This window comes from Strix uralensis, chromosome 4, assembly GCF_047716275.1.
Source record: "Strix uralensis isolate ZFMK-TIS-50842 chromosome 4, bStrUra1, whole genome shotgun sequence".
NCBI classification, from domain to species: domain Eukaryota; kingdom Metazoa; phylum Chordata; class Aves; order Strigiformes; family Strigidae; genus Strix; species Strix uralensis.
Window position 1 is genome coordinate 57,886,461 of NC_133975.1, and position 19,483 is coordinate 57,905,943.

The window sequence follows — 19,483 nt, forward strand, 5'->3', positions numbered from 1 at the left end:
AGTCACAGGTAGTGTTTTATCACACAAGGATGGGCAAACCCCAGCACAGAGAGCACTGTAGCCAGCAACCACTGGCAATTCTGATCTTCCAGCCCTTAATATCTGCCAAAGACCTGAATGTTTAAAGTTGTGTTTTTAAATTAGGTTATCTTGTGATGCATAGACTTTTTCCTTCCTTTTTTCCCCTCTTAGGCTCTGAAGCCTTAGCCAGACTTGGAGAAAGCAGCACGACAGTAAGCGCTGCTTTGCTTGGCCATCTGAATAGGTGGTACTTCTGTTAGGCAATCCAGGGCAAAGGGGTGATTGCTGCGCTGCACACTGGTAGATGTCCTAGTGCACTAGACCAAATCCTGCAAACATATGTGGTCTAGAATTGGTCCACATCAGAAGAGGAAATATGCCTGGGCAGGTGTACTTGTTTTCTGCAAGCATCTCTCAAATTTCAATTTTTCATTATTGAACCTTTTCCTGAGCTTACCCTCGGTGACCTGTTGCTCCCTATATTCTCCATTCATTGTCGTTTGACCTGCTGTACCACACGCTGAGTAAACTAGTCCTAAGCTTTCACTTCAGAGCACTCTTGAATGTGCTGCTCAGCTTGAGATCAGCTGAGGACCAGTGAAATTGGTCTGTTAGTGGTGACAAAGAGCACAAACGATAATAGTGCTGATAATGTTATTTAAATGCCTTTGCAATTTTTGAAAGGTATTGGGCTGTTTTCTTTAGGTGCTTTACCCCTTTTCTAAAAATGCCTGCAGTGACTTTGGGGAGCTGCTTTTTCAGAGAACAAAAAAATGAGTATTTTTAAAAATGGAATTCCTACATTTGGCCTTTGAACCACTTAGTCAGATGCAGACAGTGGAATCTGGCACCAAGGATAATCTTCTCCTGATATGGATATGGGGGGAATGGCAATGAGGGAGGAATGCAGTGATGGCTTAATATTTAACTATTTCAGGACTGATACAAACTACAGTGAAGTACAGAGGAATCTTTTCTGGTTACTCAGATGGACAAAGCCTCTAACAAATAGAATGAGCTTTTCAATAAGACTGAATTTCTGCTACCATCAGGGTCTGGGTGATAAGCATTAAAAGCATAAATGTAAAGACAAAGCATAATACTAGATATCAGCAGAGCAAGAACAAAACCCCTTATCTGTATTAAAAGAGAGTTCACCAGTTTTCCTTCATAGCCCATAGTGGAGCTGAAAAGATTGGAATTAGGAGACTTTTCTCCTAATAACTATTAGAAAATTTAAAAATTGGATTAAAACTTGATTCTTTCTGGTCCCACTTTCAATGACTGAAAAGTCCTTAGTGAGTAAATGCAGTTACGTGATTCTTGAAGGTGTTGAAAAAAGGGAAATGCTAAAAGCAAAGAACGTGGTTTTTGTTATTCCTTGATATCATTATAGTAGCATCAATTTACAATAGCATTTCATTTGTCTTCACTGTTCTGGCACCTCTTAAAATGTATTTGTCTTTAAGCATCTTTAAGCATTTAAGATAGGCACTTTGTTCCTGTTTTTAATGTGTAATCATAAGGTCTAGGAGTCTTACAAATCACACCCTCCATCAATCCTCCAGCTAGTTTTATCCCCAGATCTGATATGCAAGCTTCTGTAGACTACTTATTTTAGCTGTGTTTCCTTGAAACTCGGCACTCTGCACCTCTAAATAGCTGCTCATAGAAAAGCAGACAGGTTACTTTTCAGAAAATCTTCTGGAAAGATATATAGTATGGTCTTTGTTTAGGTCAAAGTTAATGAGCCTTGTAACTGCCTGAGAAATGCAAGATTGGACTTCAGAGTGGTTGCATGTGAGGACCATCTCTCCCCTCTTACGCAAATAGCACTGTAGAGGGTGGGACAGTCCATCAAGGCCCTTCCTGAAATAATTTACCCTGCAAAATTTGAGTCTGTGGAATTTTAGGCAACAAATCCTAGACGCTACGGTTATCCAGATAAAAGGGTGAAATGTACTTCTCTGTTGTCCTTCTTTTTAGCCCAGCATATATCAAAGTCTTCCCTTGAGGAAAACAGGGCATATTCTTGTTTACTAAGTCTGACTGAGCTCCGGACTACCCTTCATTTTAGCTATTTTCTACTAGTTCTGCATGAGATCTCATCACTTGAAGGGTTTTTTTTGGAAGTGGAATTTAACAACTTTCAGTTGTAAGTTTTCAGTCAAATAATCTTTGTCCTTTGTTGTGTTGTTTTTAACAAATGGAAAGCTTGGCCATGATTATTGTGTGGAATGGAATTGCATAAGAACACAGTCTTTGCTGTAAGGCAGAACTCTGTATTATTAACAGTAATAACAATTACTAATAACATGAAGCTGCACTCCATGTTTTGTTTTGCTTTTGTAACACCAAAACAGTGATTATTCTGTAATTACAAATAACCTGACATATGTACACACCATCTCTTATACTCCCAAACTCAGCAATTAGTAAGTAAATGAAAAAAAGTCCTACTGTTTTCCCACAGGATTAAAAAACTGGAAAGAAATCAATCTTAGGCAGTTTTTAAATGTTTCCCCCCACATTCATGCATCTATGAAGAACTCAGCTCATGAACTCTGAGAACATGGTAGTGTTGATGTATTGGCTCACTCAGAGCTTATAAAATTCTCCAAGAAGAAGAAGCCAAGTTTATATTTAACAAGCTTTATCAAACCATTGAAGTTAAGTGAAAAGCACACTGATAGGCTATATAAAGTACACAGAAAGGGCTTGGAAAGCTTGCAGAAAATAATTGTGCCAAATACTTTCTCCCACGATCGCCACTCAGCACATTGGTCGTTGTAGCAAAAAGTAGTGTACACATGGATCATATTTAGAGCCCTGCATCTCTTACGGTAACTCTTGTTTCATATGGAGTGCACATTCCTCTAATTAGCTCTGAGCGCTGAAGTGGCTGGTTTAAGCTCTACGTTATTCTAGAAGTTCATAACAATGGTGTTTGGAGAGGACTTTTCTCTAAAGCTTTCAAGAAATATTTTTTTGTAGAGCTTTAATTGTAGGTAAATATATCAACTTTAATTTGGAGAATGCTCGTATGTGTGCACAGCTGTAACTCAGATTTGTATGAAACAGCAGTGCACTAGAAATGATATTTTAGTAAGTAAACTGAAGTAGTTTGGAAAATAAATTCCTATTATTTCCTGCAGTATTTTCCATAAATGAGTTATGGGGAACTGGGAAAGGGGGTCCACAGGGCAAGCACATACCTTGAGACTGTGAATATCCTACAAATCCTAGAGCATGGCAGTGGGTTTCTTCAATGCTGTCTGCCACAGTGTTCATTTAGAGCCTTGTAACTACCTGCCTGTGAGTCTGTGGTCTGAGCCTTTGGTCCCTAAGAAAAACTTGGGGTGCAGGGGAAGAACAGGAGGATATGGAGGTGCAGAGTGTTAAGTTCAGTGTCGCTGGTGGGTACATGGTGGCTGGAGGGTAATGGCACTGTGAGTTTCCTCACAGACAGCTCGCTTTTCTGTCTGCTCCTCTGGGCTGACCGCTTTCCATCCTGTGCCTTGTGGATGTGGCAGATGTAAAGACACCTCAAGAAAAGGCTGCGTGTCCACTCTAGACTGACAGCTGCAGTACCTATGTATGCTGCGCTCAGCAGTTTTGAAGCAAATTGCCAACTTGTTCTCCATAGCGTAGGAAGTGAACAGTATATTTTTTCCTTAGTGCAGTCCAGGAAGAGGAAAGGCAAGGTGATAGTGCCTGGGGGGTGTGGCACAGATGTGTCTCATGTGTGGAGAGTGCTGTGTTCCACCAGGAGCAGCAGCCTGTAGTGTGGTTGTAACGCGAGGTGAAACTCCACTGTGAGGACTTATCTAAGGCGAAATTGCAGTCAGAGCACTGTCCTGCCAGAATTGACAGTAAGTAACTTGCAGGATGCTGTTAGTTTAGCAGGTTTTGTAAATAAATACTCCTGCAAAATTTGCTGTCCCAGGCGGCTGGCCACAGTAAGCCCCAGAAATTGAATTCCCAGTTTTTAACATCCCCGAGCGAACCCACTGCAGCTGAATGTAAACGGTGCTGCTAGGTGCTGTGCATGCCACGGGACAGCTCGCACTCATACCTGCTCCCTAAGCTACTGCTCACGGTCATCCATGCCTGTAACGCGGTCAGAGCAGTGTGTGAGTGAGTGTGTGTGCAGTTCCACCTCCGAGCAGCTTACTCGGCCCTGAGCACCTCTGTGCTGGTGTGACTGGAGCTGCTTGATGGGCTTGGTCAACTGTCCCGCCTGTCAATTAGAGCGAGCTCCTAGGAAAGACAGTAGAGGACTACTGGGAGGGATTAGGGGTGAACGACGATTTTAGAGCATTCCTGCTTCGATTTTCCTTGTTCCTCTTTTGCTGCCTGAGGTATTTTCTTTATATACTTGAATATAGTATTTGTGCATAAACAGGCTGCAGGATGATTATTGGCCTAGGTGGTGTGGCCTGTGCACATTCGTAAGGGTTCTTTCATGTTAAATCTCAAAATTCTAATCACAGAAAAAAAGGAAAAAAATGATTAAACAAAGCAGCAAAAATATTATTACAAACAATGTATCCTTAAAAATTAAGAGGCCTTTATTACCCAAGCCAACCTAAAGTCCTTGGGGCTATTTGAGCATGATATCCTAGACTGCAAATAGACATAATCTGAAATCTACAAAGGATTTAAAAAAAAAAAGGAAAAAAAAAAGGAGATGTAATAATATCAAAAATGGCTATAATATTAAGGAGTTAATCAGTTTCCTACAGACTTAAAGCTTTTTATTTATTTATTTATATTATACAAAATTATCAACCAAAATCTGTAGCTTGGAATATTACTTTAAAATATTAGCATTTGGTTGACCTTTTATCAGGCTGTTTATTTTGTCCTAGTTCCAAAAAGCAGGAAGCTACTTCATTCTTATTTTCCGTTGTCTTCTGGCTTTAGAGGAGCTCTTGCAGCAGTGCTATTTACATGTTGTCCTAGTGCAAAAGAAGTTCCTTCTCACCTTTGATTTGATTTCCTGAAAACAACAGTCCTTTATTTCAGTTTAGAACTGTAAATCATCTCAGTTCTTCTTGTTCTTACTTGCCTAAGAAGCCTACAGAGACATTAAGTTACTTGTTGTGGCACTGCAAATGGAAAACATCTCAAGTTTTTAATAGATAAGGGCCTTACAAATTCTGTAGGTGTCAGAAGTGTCTATAACATCTAAGGACATGTCTGAAACGCATTACTGCTGTTATTAATTATGTGCTAGACCTGCCTCTAAGGAGGGATTTCCGAGACAGCTCTATCCAGTGGTTTATCTCTAGTTGACAGCTGTCCATCAGGCATGACATTGGTGTGTTATTTCTGGAGACTTCTACAGACTGGCACGGCGTCTTCAGAAGTCTTTGTAGTCACCTGACTTTGGCAGCCATCGTTGCCACAAAGACATCTTAAATTTCAGGTTGTTCTGGCTGCTGAATCTCTAATAAGCTCTGGGCCCGTTAATCACTGAGAGCGTTCCTTCTCCTTCCAGCTGAGAACAGCAGCTGAAGGACAGACTGTGTTGGAAAGCAAAAAGCATAATTACAGTTGAATTCCAGCTGCCACTAGAGCTCCTCCTCTTCAACTCTCAGTACAATCCTGATAATTGTGTTGGAAGCTCTAATCCTTTGCAGGTAGATGGACGTACCTTCAGCCATGTTTTGAGGGTTAGGTGCGTGTGGGGCCTCTTCCAAGTACCACAGCCTCGTCTTGAGATTCTCCTATAAGCATCTCAGGAGGGTGAGTGGACTGGAAAGTCTGAGCAAGGGCTTAAATGTGGCTTATTTTATTGAGAAACCACTGTCTTTAAAAGTACATTTGGAGGGAAATAGTGAGCTTCAAGGTTAAAGCTTTTTCTTCCCCCCCCCCCGCCCCCGGTTAAAAAGGAGCTTTCATTTGAAGAGCCTTTAGCAGATTGGGAATCAACTTTTACAGTGCTCAAATAAATGTTACAACATAAATCATAAATCACATAGGCATAAAGTTTATGAATCTTCATGTCAAATATAATTAACTATATTGAATTCTCCAAGAGAAGCATAATGCCCAGAGCTGCTCTGCTGTTTTTTATTAAAGATAAGAAAGTAGGTCGCTAACTACCTTTATCTCATTCATTTCTGTAAAACTGCTTTTCTCACAGTTCCACGCCAGCCTGGAGTGAGCAATAATCTGTTTGAAATACTTGAAATTGAAAGAGGGATTACTGCCGATGAATTTGAAGCAAATGATGACCCAGGTAAAGATCATATCTCATGTTCGGGGCCTAGGCTTTAAGATTTTTTGAGATTTCTTGTGGTTTTATACACCTTTACAGGACTTCTACATCTTATGCCTCTTGTTTAAACTGTGCTTTGTAAAAACAAAAAACCCCACCATCTAAGTGAACCTTTATAGTTTTTTTTCCTAACAGATTTAGCATAAAAATAGGGTGAATTGTTAATAATAACATTAGCATCCTTTTTATTGTTTTAGTGGTTTTGTAGATCCTTTTTCTAATGCTTCTTCTGTTGCATTTAATTTTCTTATTCACTTGCTAGTGTCAGCCACAAGGGAAATGGCTGTAGTTCCCCAACCAAAACAATCCCAATGGTTTGGGTTTTTTTTGACCTTCTGCTCTGTTCTGCCCAGGTGTCCTGGTACACAGCTGTAATTTTGATAGTGGACTGTGCGGATGGATCAAGGACAGAGATGATGACCTGCACTGGGAACCAGTGAGAGATGCGTCAGGTAAGACACATCTGTGATCGCATCCTGTAGCTGAAGAACCACCAGGCTGGAGGTTGATGACAGTTCTTGTGTTATGATGAATTTACACAGCTTCTGTTCCCTTTAGTTCCAGGATACATTTCACACCCACACCTCTCCTGTGTATAACAATCAAAACTGAGGATTCCCACCATGAAAGAGCAATTGAGAAATTTATCATAGCTGGTATCTTTACAATAGGAATGTCTCTGAAGGAGTAGTAAATGATTCAGTAAAAGATTATCTGTCTTAAAAGAATCAGAAAGAACAAAAATGTGGACTAGAGAACAACTTTTATTTATGGTGAAACAAAGCTTATTTTTCAAACCACCACACAAACATAATTATTTCTATATTACAAGCAAAATTATAAAGTGCTGGAAATAATCTTTGTTCTGTTGCCAAATGTAATGTTTAGTTTAACCCCTCAGTTTGATTTTATTGAATTCTACTCTTAAGTTACAGCAGCCTGTATATAGGAAGACTGTTAAGTAACTGCAAGTCAAGTGAAGTGCTCATATATAGAGACTTCTGAAAATGAGTCTATTTGGGATGGTAAAAAGTGCCCCTGCAATGAACATTACAGGGGAGCGTGTACTAGCCCCTCGCAGGATGGAAGAAGACTGGCATGGGCAGGGGCGGTCAGCCAGAGCGGGGACCCCTCCCACTGCACACCTCTGCTGCCGTAGGCCCAGCAGCCCCACACCTCTGCAATGTAGCTGGTTGTGTTTCGGGTCCTGTTGGTTTTGCTGCACGGCCCCGAGAGGCTGGCTGGCCCTGCCTGTTTACCCTTCCCCCAGCAGCGCCGGGGATTAGGCACACATCTCTGGCTCCCCGTAATGATGGGATTAGTTCATACCCAGAAGAGCAGCCTTTGAAGTGCACAATGCTTACATTATGTGAGGGGATGGCAGGCTTCGAAGGAAACGCGCTCTCAGGCATAAAATGTTACAGGTTAAGTTGAGGGAGGGTGAGGGCACTGAGAGCCATTTTCCATCACTGATGTCTGTCCTTCCGCTGCCATTGACGAGACAGTCATTTGCCACCACAGCAGGTGACCTGGCACCTTCTTCAGGCTGTTTAGGCGACTGAGTGGAAGTGCTGTCTTCACTTACCCCTCCCCACCCCCAGGCAGGCTCTAGTATTTCGTATGCTCCTTATGACACTTAAAAAGTCTCCTGAATGGACTCCAAGAGCAGAGCTCCTTTCTCTTGCAGATGAGGAACAGGCAGCTGTCTCCTGGCCTTTTAAAAAAGATCACACATAATTCAAACATCGTTTTGAAACAAGGGATTTAAAAATGCTTTGTTTCTGAGGTCAGTCACTCAAAGTATATTCATTATCTGTACTCAAAAATTGTTGTTAATATATATCAAGTTACAGAACTATGGTTTTTAACTGGCTCTTTGGTTTTTTTAGACTTTTTTTTTTTTTTTTTTTCCTCCTGCGTTGCTTCCCAGTCACGGGCTTTTTGTTTCCTGTGTATGTTCTGCTGCTGTTGACATAACCTGTTAAAACTAGTCCCTTGAAGTCACCCACCCACTCCCTCCTGTCTGGAATACCTTGTTGCAAGGATTTATTTTCACAGCTTGTTCCTGAGTGTTTGCTTTTACCTTTCAGAGTTTGCTATTTATTGGTTTCTCAGAATCTGCATTTTGAAAGGTGCCATGCTGAAGCCTTATAAGCTTATCTTGCATGCAGAAAATGCTGATTTGAGGGGACCTTTTCCTGCAGGGGCTTGCTTGTAGATACACTGGCTTTGTGCTTACCTAAATCTGTTTCCTATTGATTGGATTCAGTCAGTGTAACTATCTGAAACAGATGCAGTTAATGAGTTGAGTCAGTACTTGTATAATGATATAATTGTATCTACAACAAACAGGTGCAGTTATTTAAACTCTAGTATGCTTATTTTAGCAGTTAGTGACCTTGATGCAAAAACAATGCATAAAAAGAAAAACAAAACAAAACAAAACAAAAAACTTTAACAGATCCTTGGACAAATGGATTCCACTTCATGTCCAAATGCAGATCTGGGGCCCCAGACAGCAGCATAATACTTTGTTAAATCTCGTTGAGACCAAAGAACTCAAAAACCTGTGTAGAAGTAGTGAATTGGAGGCAAGGCTGGCTTTCCTTTTAACTGTGTGACAAGCCCTGATACATTGTCATTGAGTAGCAGCAGGGCAACACTTTAAATGGAAAAATACTTTTATATCCCATAAATAAGTAAAGACTGTGTATGTCCAACAGTATTTCTATATCAGTTTCAACTAAGGAGCCTAAATTCCACCTTTGCCTTAAGTTCACTAAACTTGGATTTTCTGATTAAAAAAAGATTAAAAAATCTGATTCTCTTAAAAAAAAAGATTCTTACGTTCAGAGTAAGATAAATTTTTTTTTTAAAGAAATTTTTAAAAAGTTACCTACTCCCTTTGGTAATTTCAAATTTTAACATTATCATCCGCCTTGCAAAAGTTCTAATGAAAAGTATGAAGCTAAAATACAAGTGTAGGTTTTCTCCAAAATGTGAAGTATCATTTACTGTAATTTTGAGTGCCTGTGTGAAAGGGTGTGTGTGTAACTTAGGGAAGTATATGCTTTTTTTTGTTTGTTTAGATTTAATAAATGTTGCCATACCTGAGATCCTCTACTTTTCATGTTCTAGGTGTTTTTATGAAGGCATCTTTTATGATCAGAAATAATAATAGGGTTTTGAATTAAATACGTACATTCACTGACAATTAACTACTGTTAGAGAAGACTTTAGGGAGTGTATCACATAAACAGCCATTTGGAAGTCATTACTGTTTCTAGATTTCTGTATCTAATCCAGATTAAGACTTTAAATTATGGTTAAATGAAAAGGCTCTGTGTTTGCAAAGGTTTGAGAATTAACCTGTTAACACAGTTCCCAAACCAAAGGAAGGGGACAGACCCATAGCTCAATTACATGGTAACATTTATGCTAGCCTTCTCGTTCATCCATCCAGTAGCAAAAACCAGCAGTTTACAAGGAGCATAAATGCATGCAGTAGTTTTAATGTCACTGTGGGTTTAAAATCAGGCAACCAAGGGGTTGTCAGAAATGAAGGAATACATGAAATTATCATTTTCAGCTGCATGAGTTTCAGTAAGGCCAAATGCCAGGTGCTGCACTTCAGCCACAACATCCCCCAGCAGTGCTACAGGCTTGGGGAGGAGTGGCTGGAGAGCTGCCAGTCAGAGAGGGACCTGGGGGTGTTGACTGACAGCCGGCTGAACATGAGCCAGCACTGTGCCCAGGTGGCCAAGAAGGCCAATGGCATCCTGGCTTGTATCAGAAATAGCGTAGCCAGCAGGGACAGGGAAGTGATCTTAGCCCTGTACTCGGCACTGGTGAGGCCGCACCTTGATGACTGTGTTCAGTTTTGGGCCCCTCACTACAAAAAGGACATTGAATTACTCGAGCGTGTCCAGAGAAGGGCAACGAAGCTGGTGAAGGGTCTGGAGCACATGTCTTACGAGGAGCGGCTGAGGGAACTGGGGTTGTTTAGTCTGGAGAAGAGGAGGCTGAGGGGAGACCTCATCGCCCTCTACAACTACCTGAAAGGAGGTTGCAGAGAGCTGGGGATGAGTCTCTTTAACCAAGTAATAAGCGACAGGACAAGAGGGAATGGCCTCAAATTGCGCCAGAGAATGTTTAGGCTGGATATTAGGAAGTATTTCTTTACAGAAGGGGTTGTTAGGTGTTGGAATGGGCTGCCCAGGGAGGTGGTGGAGTCCCCATCCCTGGAGGTGTTTAAGAGTCAGGTCGACATAGCGCTGAGGGATATGGTGTAGTTGGGAACTGTCAGTGTTAGGTTAATGGTTGGACTGGATGATCTTCAAGGTCCTTTCCAACCTAGATGATGCTGTGATTATGTAATGTAAACAGACCACCAGCACAGTAAATATTACCCTGCAGGAGGCAGATGCATCAGTTCTGGTTCACGTTCCAGCAGCTACATGCCTTATTTAAGACTCACTGGACCTTGCGGAGCCCTTTTTTTTGTATTTTTTTAATGACTCTTGTGCATTTAGTCCTGCAACACAGCAGAATTTAAAAAGACGAAAACTAACTGCTTTTTCTTTTGCAGGGGGACAGTATCTCACCATCTCTGACCCCAAAGGCAAAGAAGGAAGAGTGGCACATCTTATCCTGCCCTTGGGTCACATGGCTCCCGCTGGTGACTTGTGCTTGTCATTCCGGCATAAGGTGCCCGGGCTGCATTCTGGAGCCCTCCAAGTCTTTGTAAGGAAGAAGGGGGCCCACGGACCAGCTGTTTGGGGAAGAAATGGTGGCCATGGCTGGAGACAGACACACATAACTTTACGAGGACTAGGCATCAAGAGTGTAAGTACTGATGCATGTGCTGCCTTTTTTTTTTTTTTTTTTCATGAGAAGCTGAAGACACTTAGGTGGCATAGCACCAGACCGTTTGTCTTCTGGGTCCAATTTCAGCCTGTGTTTTATTATTTGATCCCTGCCAATAGAATCACATTAAAGATAAGAGTCATTGTGCATTATTTCAAATTAGTTTTACAAAAAAAAATCCCACCTACAGCAGGAGCCACATAGGAAATGACAAAATAGCCTGTACTGAGCTACCTTGTCCAGCCTGTTTTAAGGGAACCACCAAGTAGGAAGGAGCAGTTTAATGGACAACAGCATACTGTACATGGATTTCCAAAAAGTCTGTATCAAGATTCCTCATGAACAATGCTTTAAATAATACACTGCCATGGAGAATAGGAAGAATCCTCCCCTGTGGATTAGTACCTGGCTAAATCAGGGCAAAGATATTGAAAAGAAGTAATTTTTGGTCATGCAGGGAGGTTATACGTGCAATCTCACATGGTTTTATGCTCTTCAGAATACCTGCAGCAGATCTGGCCAAGGAGGTAAATAATGAACTAACTATGCCAATAACCCAGAATGGTTTAGTGCAATCAAAAGAAGCTGTCTGAAGTGCTGTGGAGAATCTTTTAATACCTGAAAGTCTTAGAAACATTGGGTGATAAACTGATATCAAAAGCTCATCATTTTCTTCAGCCTCTGCTTAGCTTGAAGGTAGTTTCTGTTTCAGATCGAAAGAGGGAGGCTTGGGTGCTTCAGGGCCTGTTTTGCTCTGACATATATCAGATGCTCTAAAAAGCTCACACATCATAATGTTCACGGTGGGAGCAGGCTACAACACACACACAGTATATAGTTCTACAGTTGATATTAGGGCTGTGTTTACCATGGATAATTTACTGAAAACTTTACCTCAGCAATAGTAACAAAGAGGCCTGACCTCCTGTTAGCTGTAAATAAATGTCAGACTGAGAATGTGGAAATTTTTAGCAGGTGAACAATATATTTGCCACATTCTTACCCTTTTTCGCTAAGTTTAACACTTCTGGTAATCCTCAGATCTGTCTCACCTGATAGAGCAGTTCATTAAATAAGTGTGTACCACTAATATATTGTCTGGCAGAAAAGCAAATGAGTTTGAGACCCCAGACGAGATCAGCAGTTGCCCTTCGCGCTGTCCCCTGCCTCTCAGGCCCACCTCAGCAGCAGCTGTCAGCGGGGCTTGCCAACCAAAACCCATCGCCGCTCCGCAGAGCTGCCTCGTGGCCCCTTACAGAACAGTCAAGTCTGGGATCTTTTCCAGCCAGTGTGGGCAGCTGGGGCTGCTGACCTGAACACTGTCACATTAAGTCCAAGGATCAGGGAAAGAGGGAAACCTCTAGGTAAGCAGGGAAAGCCTCTGCCCCAGAGAAATCAGGAGGCAATATGGAAGCTTTATTTTCTAGATAATTAAAAACCAACAGCAATTAAACACTAGTGACTTTAGGGGGGCCTACTGGAAACCTGAGGAGAATATGAATGGAGACCAGAATCCTTCATCACATTTTCTAATAAATTAGCTCCGTGTAAAAGTACACCCAAAATCATTCATTTCTAAAAAAATAATTCAACACAGAGTTTCTCTGACCTCCTCCCTTCCTACTCCTTGTTTAAAAGTGTGCTTTCAGCAAGCATCCAAATTATTTTTAACTATACAGCTGAATTTCTGATCTATGAATCTGTATTAACCTTTTCCAGCTCAGTGATAACAGCAGACTCTTACAAAGTTTTGCTGTAGCCTTCGAGTAATTTTTAGGCCATGGTCAAAAACACTGACTGTATTAAACAGTTCAGGTTTCTGAATCTACAGCTGTAGCACAGGTGAGGAATACTGATTTGTGGGAAGTGTTTCTTAAAGGCAGCTGGCTCTGATTTATGCTCCAGTCTTTCTAGTCAAGCTTTATATTTGTTCAATTTCTCCTACTCAGGCTAAATCTGGACCACTGGTGATCTGCGTAAATCCATGCCCAGACATCTACCACCACCATTTTGTGAGGAGCCAGTGCTTCTATAGATCACACCATGAGAGTGCAGGAGCCAGAATTTGTTAAATAAAAAAATGGGTGTCTCTAGTTCCCACAACTAAGGCAGCTGCAAGATGCTTTAGCAAGGGAAAGCTCCTCTATTAGACAGCATTTTTTCAGAATACAGAGGATTTTATACGTTTGCAATGAGGGACAATGAAAACAGTGCAGAGATGATATGTAGAAAGCGCCCAAGATTCTCTTACGTGGAAGTTCATCTCACCTCAGCAGATAGTGCAGCTGGAGCAACTCTGGCCTGAACTGCTCACTCTTCACAAAGATCCTGCCAAAGTGAAGGGAAATGATCAGACACAGAAAAAAAAAGCCATAATTCTGAGGAGAATCAATAGGCTTCTGTGAGTCAGTTATGATTGCCTGAGCTTTCTTATGCTTTTGCTTTCTTACTGTTTAGACCTCTCTCAACTAAAGCTGCTTTCATTTTACTTTACTTTTTGCACTCAAATTGTTCTATTTCTCTTCCCAGGTTATTTTCAAAGGGGAGAAAGGGAAAGGAAGAACTGGGGATATTGGACTAGATGATGTGATCTTGAGGAGAGGACGCTGCTCTGAAGAGCATTAGCAAAGACAGTGGACCAGCACAATCATCTCCTCTATCCGTTCTCATGCTATTCCTACCAAGCTTTGAAACAGAAGTGCACGAAAAAGAAGTTGGAGAGTGACAACTTCTTAGTGGTTTGCTAAGTGCAATCTCACTGAAACTTCACTTAAAAACATGGAGAGCACCTCCCAGGATTCAGGAACTCCAATCCCGTGCTGGTTGTTTCTATTAATCCTTACCCCTAAATCATATTTTGTATGTAGTAACTTTATCCCCTGTTAAGCCTGAGGAGTGCTCACACAAAGAGCACTTGTGAAAAACAGAGAATTAAGTACAAATGGTGGCAAAAGAAAGCTCCAGCTCAGAAAGTTTTAGTGTTAACTGATAGTCATTATCTTCCCATAGTGCTACTCTTTCATTGATTAGATTTGATAGGCAGTGGGATTGATGTGGCTTCAGAGTCACCTCAGATTAGAGGAAGCCTGGACCTGAGCTTTGGCTTACTGCCATTGACCTTTGAAGAAGGGTTTGCTTCATATTAAATAGCATTTATTTTGGTGTTGCATCTGTATTAAAAAAACGCAGTTATAGAGAGTAGGGACTGCATCCTGTAATATTGCTACTGCTGTGTTTTGTGTATATGTGTATGGTTATTAACATATTTATGTTCTTAATATTTACAGACTCTAGTTGTGAGGTAATTGGCAGCTGTGCTTTCTTATTGTACAAGACAGGAGTTCAGCATATTCTTTGATCCCGCTGGTCGTGCCAATAGATGTGTTACCAAAGTCAGTTAATGGTGCTCACTGAAAAATGCTGGTGCAGTTTTTCACATTGTAATATGCTAAAGGCAAAAGACCAAACCCTTCCCTGGTGTAAACTGGCATCTGATAATGCTGTACAAGTTTGCACTTAGCTCAGGAGCAAGCCCTAAAGGGCTCTCAATCCTGCAAGAAACTCCTGGTTCAGCTGAAGGCTGAGCAGCCTGGAGAAGAGAACTTGCTTCTTGTAAGACTGAGCCAGTTGACTCTACCAGGAATGTTCCCTTCCCACAGGTGGTACAAGCCTACGCATGAGCAAAAAGGGCAGCTGCATTAATACTGTGTGAACAGTTCAGACCATGAAATGCCTTGAGTGATCTTTGTCAAATGTCCATATTCCATCCAGCCCTTCTGTATATAATAAACATTTTATTCTTTAGAACTAGAACAGCTAGTAGCTCTAGCTGGAACTAAATATTTATCAGAACTTTGGATGAATTTTTTAGTTATGTATCATGCATGTGGTGTGCAGTTTCCCAGGGAATTCTTCTGTTTGGCTTGGGATTTTTTTTAAATGAGAGTCATCATCATCGCTGCTAACAATTTTAAATCCAACAAGGTAACTGTAACGTTTAAGAAAATGACAAAAGATTTATAAAAAGTTGTTAGTGGCACAGCCTTAAAGCTTCAAAAATATATATGTAGAAGAAATAGCTCTCAGAGCTTTTAAATACTTAATGTAAAATGTAAAATAAATGTCACTTCATATCATGTTAGAAAACCATCATTAAAAAAAAATTCATGTTAAGCCTTGCACAAAGTCCACAGAGACAAAATTGCAAGACTGTTAGAGGTCATGTTCCAAGCCTCTGTTTATTTGACCAAACAGTCTCTTGCAAAACTGTATCAACAAACATTTTGAAGAGGAAAAAACAATGCATTTGTAAACATTTTTAAACTGTCTTGCTTGAGATATGATCATGATCTACTTTGTAATATGTCAGAAATATTTGTGAATAGTTGAAATACTTTGTCCTTAGTTTAAAGTAATCAGTAAAGGAGGCTGTTACTTGCTAATAATTGGAAATCTTGTTTTCATTTCTGGATTGAAAGTCTCATTTTTATTGCAGTGAAATGAACCAAAAGATGACAACCACAGTGAAGTAGCTCTTGTTACCAGATTTAAAAATAAAAGTACATTTCAGTATATTACAACAAGAGCATTATATGTATTATTCAAAAGGAAGAATGACAGTTTTCAACCTACCTTTTTTTAAGAACAGTTTCACAGGTAATTTAAGAGCTTCTGCAATGTAAAATGTCCATTGTACAAGAAGCAGCAGCTACCATAGTTCCACATGCTGCTGAACCTGCACAAACTTATATTCTTTGGCATCTAACAAGAGGAACACGTTTCAGTCTGGTTCATCACCAGTGGATGAAGATAGTCTTTACCACAGCGCTCTGAGATTGAGACTCACAGATAGAAATCTATCTGTGCAAGACTGAAAGAACTTTTTGCCCCTTTACAACTGGCCCTTAGCACCCAGCATTTGAATGGATTCAGAAGGTGAGCAGAGAGAAGTACTCAGGTGACACGAGGAGGATTTGGGGTCTCTGTTTTATGGATGCATTTCATTGTTACAGTCAAACAAGTACCACCGTAAAGACTTGTTAACAACTGAAGTCTCACTTGACAGTGGACACAGGGGTAGTCTCCGTGAGTGTGACCTGAAGGAGCTGCAAGTCACTCACCGCTGCAGCTGGTTGTGCCGTAAGGCTGTAGGTGTCACCTTCTCTGGGCGTTTCTGAAGAGACGAGGCGCAGTTGGTCTGGTTCTGCCACGATCCTTCTCCAGGTCTCTGTGCCCACCTTTTGAGACAGCGCCAACCAGCCACAGCCCTCAGCCAGCACACGGCAGGTACTGCCAGTTTTGTAGGAGCCTCAAGGCAGATGGGAAGAGGGCCTGAGGTCTTCCTAGTAAGTAGGTTGTCACTGCCCTTCCTGCTTAGGGTTTAATAAATGGTAACTGTGCCAAAAGAAATTCCTGCTTAAATACTTAGACAAGCAGAAGAAATTGCACTAAATTAACATGAAAACATTTGATAAATGTACTGTATAACCTCTTGCCAGCTTATAATTTAATGTTTTTAAAAGACATGTTAAACTTTTTTCCCCCAAAAAGATTGAAAATTAAGATTCTTCATAAATTACAGGTACCATGACCAGTGTGCATTTACTGACTCAAAGTGAGTACACTGGAAGAGACTGATACAAGATTTTGTTTCCAGATTCCATTCTATAGTCACCTCAGCTCTCATCCGAGCCATGTCACTAAGTCACTAGCGAGTGCTTTCAATAAACCCTCTTTGCTCTGGAGAAAAGCTTCCTCGGGTTCCTTCAATAAATTTTCCTAGACTTGGAGGTCAAAACATTGTTTTTTTAATATAGCTGGAGAGTACAATAACCACCCTAGTAGGAGTCAGATTAGTCATGAGAAGACAACCCTGCGCAGAAGAATGCTCATGACAGCAGCATCCAGCTGGAGAAAAGATGCAACAGTAGCACCTGCCTCCAATCCAAGTGCCATTAGAGGTTGCTCCTCCCTGCAAATGAGGCCCAGTAATGGCCTCAGAGACTGTTAAAATCAGAGACTTTGGATCAAGCTGTGCATTGGGACAGCCACCTTGAAACCTGTTCACTCTGCATTTAAAGATACACAACAAGATAACTATAGCTGCCTGCCTTTGAAATTTTAATTGTGTTAGAGTCATTAATTGTCAACTGAGGCCCAGTTAAATCTTACACAATTTTTATTTATATAGAACTATATCTCAAACACCAAATTATCCAAGTTTTCATGGTAGCTGTAACACTTTCTTATCTGCTGTTCTATCCTGATGTCCTGTAATGATGCAAAGTTTTACAACTTCAGATTTTCCGCACCAATAAGAAAAGAAGATGAGCGATGCATTTGTGTAAACCTGCAACTTTAGAAAGAAGAGATATTTTAGTGGTAAGTTCCAGGAGTGGTTTGAAAGAACACAGAAACCTCCTCAAGCTTTGAAAGTTAACACATTCTCAGAGCACACCTACTGCATCAAACTGACCTGGCAATATGTGAGGAAATGCATTTTGAATATCCGTAATGCTTTATTTGGTTGACAGGAAGCTGCCAAAGGACTGAAGACCTTCAGGAACCACAAGGACAACTTTAACAGTACCTATAGAGTTCAGACACCAGCTCCGTTTAGGTTTTGGGAATTACAAGTCCAAAATGAATCAAATCACACTGTAGCTGCTCTGCTTTTACCAATTGTCCTTGTGCACTTGTATGACCTCTTCCAGGCCCAAGCCCTGTTTCTTTGCTTTGAAACAAACTGTCCTCTAGACAGTGCTCTTGCTTATTGCTTTGGGCTGAGATAGCCTATTTTCTGAAAAATGAACAGGTTATTTTTTATTTCTGTCTCCTCTTAAACTTCACAAACAGCCTGGGTAACGTTACTGAGATCAGGGTAGCAGTTTCTTTTCACAGCAAATAATCCAATTACTGTATCTGAGTGCTTACTGAACTGTTCGTGTTAGGTTGCATTTTTTCTCCTAAGAAATCTCCGATTTAAATCCCAAGAGCCAGATAGGGTATCATGCTAACACACGCTCGATACATGTCAAAAGTCCAGATCTATCCTTCATTTTCTTAAAAACAACAAAGCACAGTGGACCTGAATTTTCTGGATAAAGCCAGAAATAATGCCCTGCTCCATAGATCAGGCACTCCCTATCATTATTTTTCCTCAGTTTACTTCCAAATAGCTGTTAAGAATCAACCAATTCTTTACTCTTAGTAATATTTAACTTCATTCTGTAGTACGCAGGCAGATTTTTGCCCCTTTACTCCTTTCCTGTAATCTAGCCATTAAAGGACTCCCCAAGACCCAGGAACAAGGCTCTGTTGCCATCAAACCACGCTTCTGCGGGTATCACAGACACCACATCCCCAGAGCAAAAGGGCCATTGCTACAGCATCTCTGTGCTCTATGTACCAGGAAATATTGTGTGTAATTGCTCATACTGCATGCGTGTGTGTGTGTGCACATGCATATTGTGCCCAACAGGCTGAGGCCAGTATCAAGTGTTTGAGCAAGGAAGCCAAGTATTTATTGAGTACACTGAATAAGGATGCCCCTCTCTGTGGCACAGACAAATCCTGCCTTCCTCTGACCACAAGATACTGCAGGACTTTTCCAGAAATTTTTGTTAACCTTCTACGTTATGACTTTTTACCTTCTGTTCAGGCGAGGAATAGTCCTCTTTTCACACTCTTCTCCCAGGTTTTAACTTTGCCCATGCTCTCATTTCAGACTCTCATCCAGAATCTTTTCGATATTCACTCTGAGTTTGACAAACACCTGGAAAGACAAGGTACAGTGTGTACACAGAGAATTTTACTGCATTTGCATGCAACACCAGTGCTAAAGTTGGGGATTGCCACTTACAGGGGATTTCAGGGAGACTCCATCATTGCTGATACCACTGGTGCCCCATCAGAATGAGGGGACCACGTCACCTCTTCCCTTGCCTTTTGCCCCTTTTATGGGGGAAAAAATGTCCCTTTAAGCCCCTTTAGGTCAAAAACTCAAAGAAATGGACTCACCAGATTTTTCCCCCTGTCAGGATGGCCCAAGACAGGATGTAGGAAGCAGGATTACTGTGACATGCATAAACTCCTGTTCAGTACCTGTGGCTTCTTACTGCAAACAACAGTAAAAAGCCTTTCAAAGAAAACTGGCTTTAAAACAACAAAAGGACAGGAGGTGTGTCTTAAAGAGTGCCCGTCTTTCTCCTCTGCAAGGAAGCCGGTAATGTTAAGCCTCCATAGACAATACAAAACCTCTCAGGTTGGGTGGCATAGTCATTTAACATTCCACTTGGTTTAAGAAAGATT

The 19,483-nt window shown here is 41.0% G+C and overlaps 1 protein-coding gene across 3 annotated transcripts in view; it reads left to right on the forward strand.

Annotated features, from left to right (window-relative positions):
• Positions 1–15,618, forward strand: part of NPNT (nephronectin) — a 54,747-nt gene extending 39,129 nt beyond the window's left edge. For all 3 annotated transcript variants that reach the window (XM_074866871.1, XM_074866873.1, XM_074866872.1), the window contains 4 exons: positions 6,173–6,268; positions 6,661–6,759; positions 10,896–11,152; positions 13,703–15,618. In XM_074866871.1, coding sequence (XP_074722972.1) covers positions 6,173–6,268; positions 6,661–6,759; positions 10,896–11,152; positions 13,703–13,798 — 548 coding nt within the window. In that variant the 3' untranslated portion in view covers positions 13,799–15,618. The remainder of the gene's footprint in view (positions 1–6,172; positions 6,269–6,660; positions 6,760–10,895; positions 11,153–13,702) is intronic.
• Positions 15,619–19,483: the final 3,865 nt, after the last annotated feature.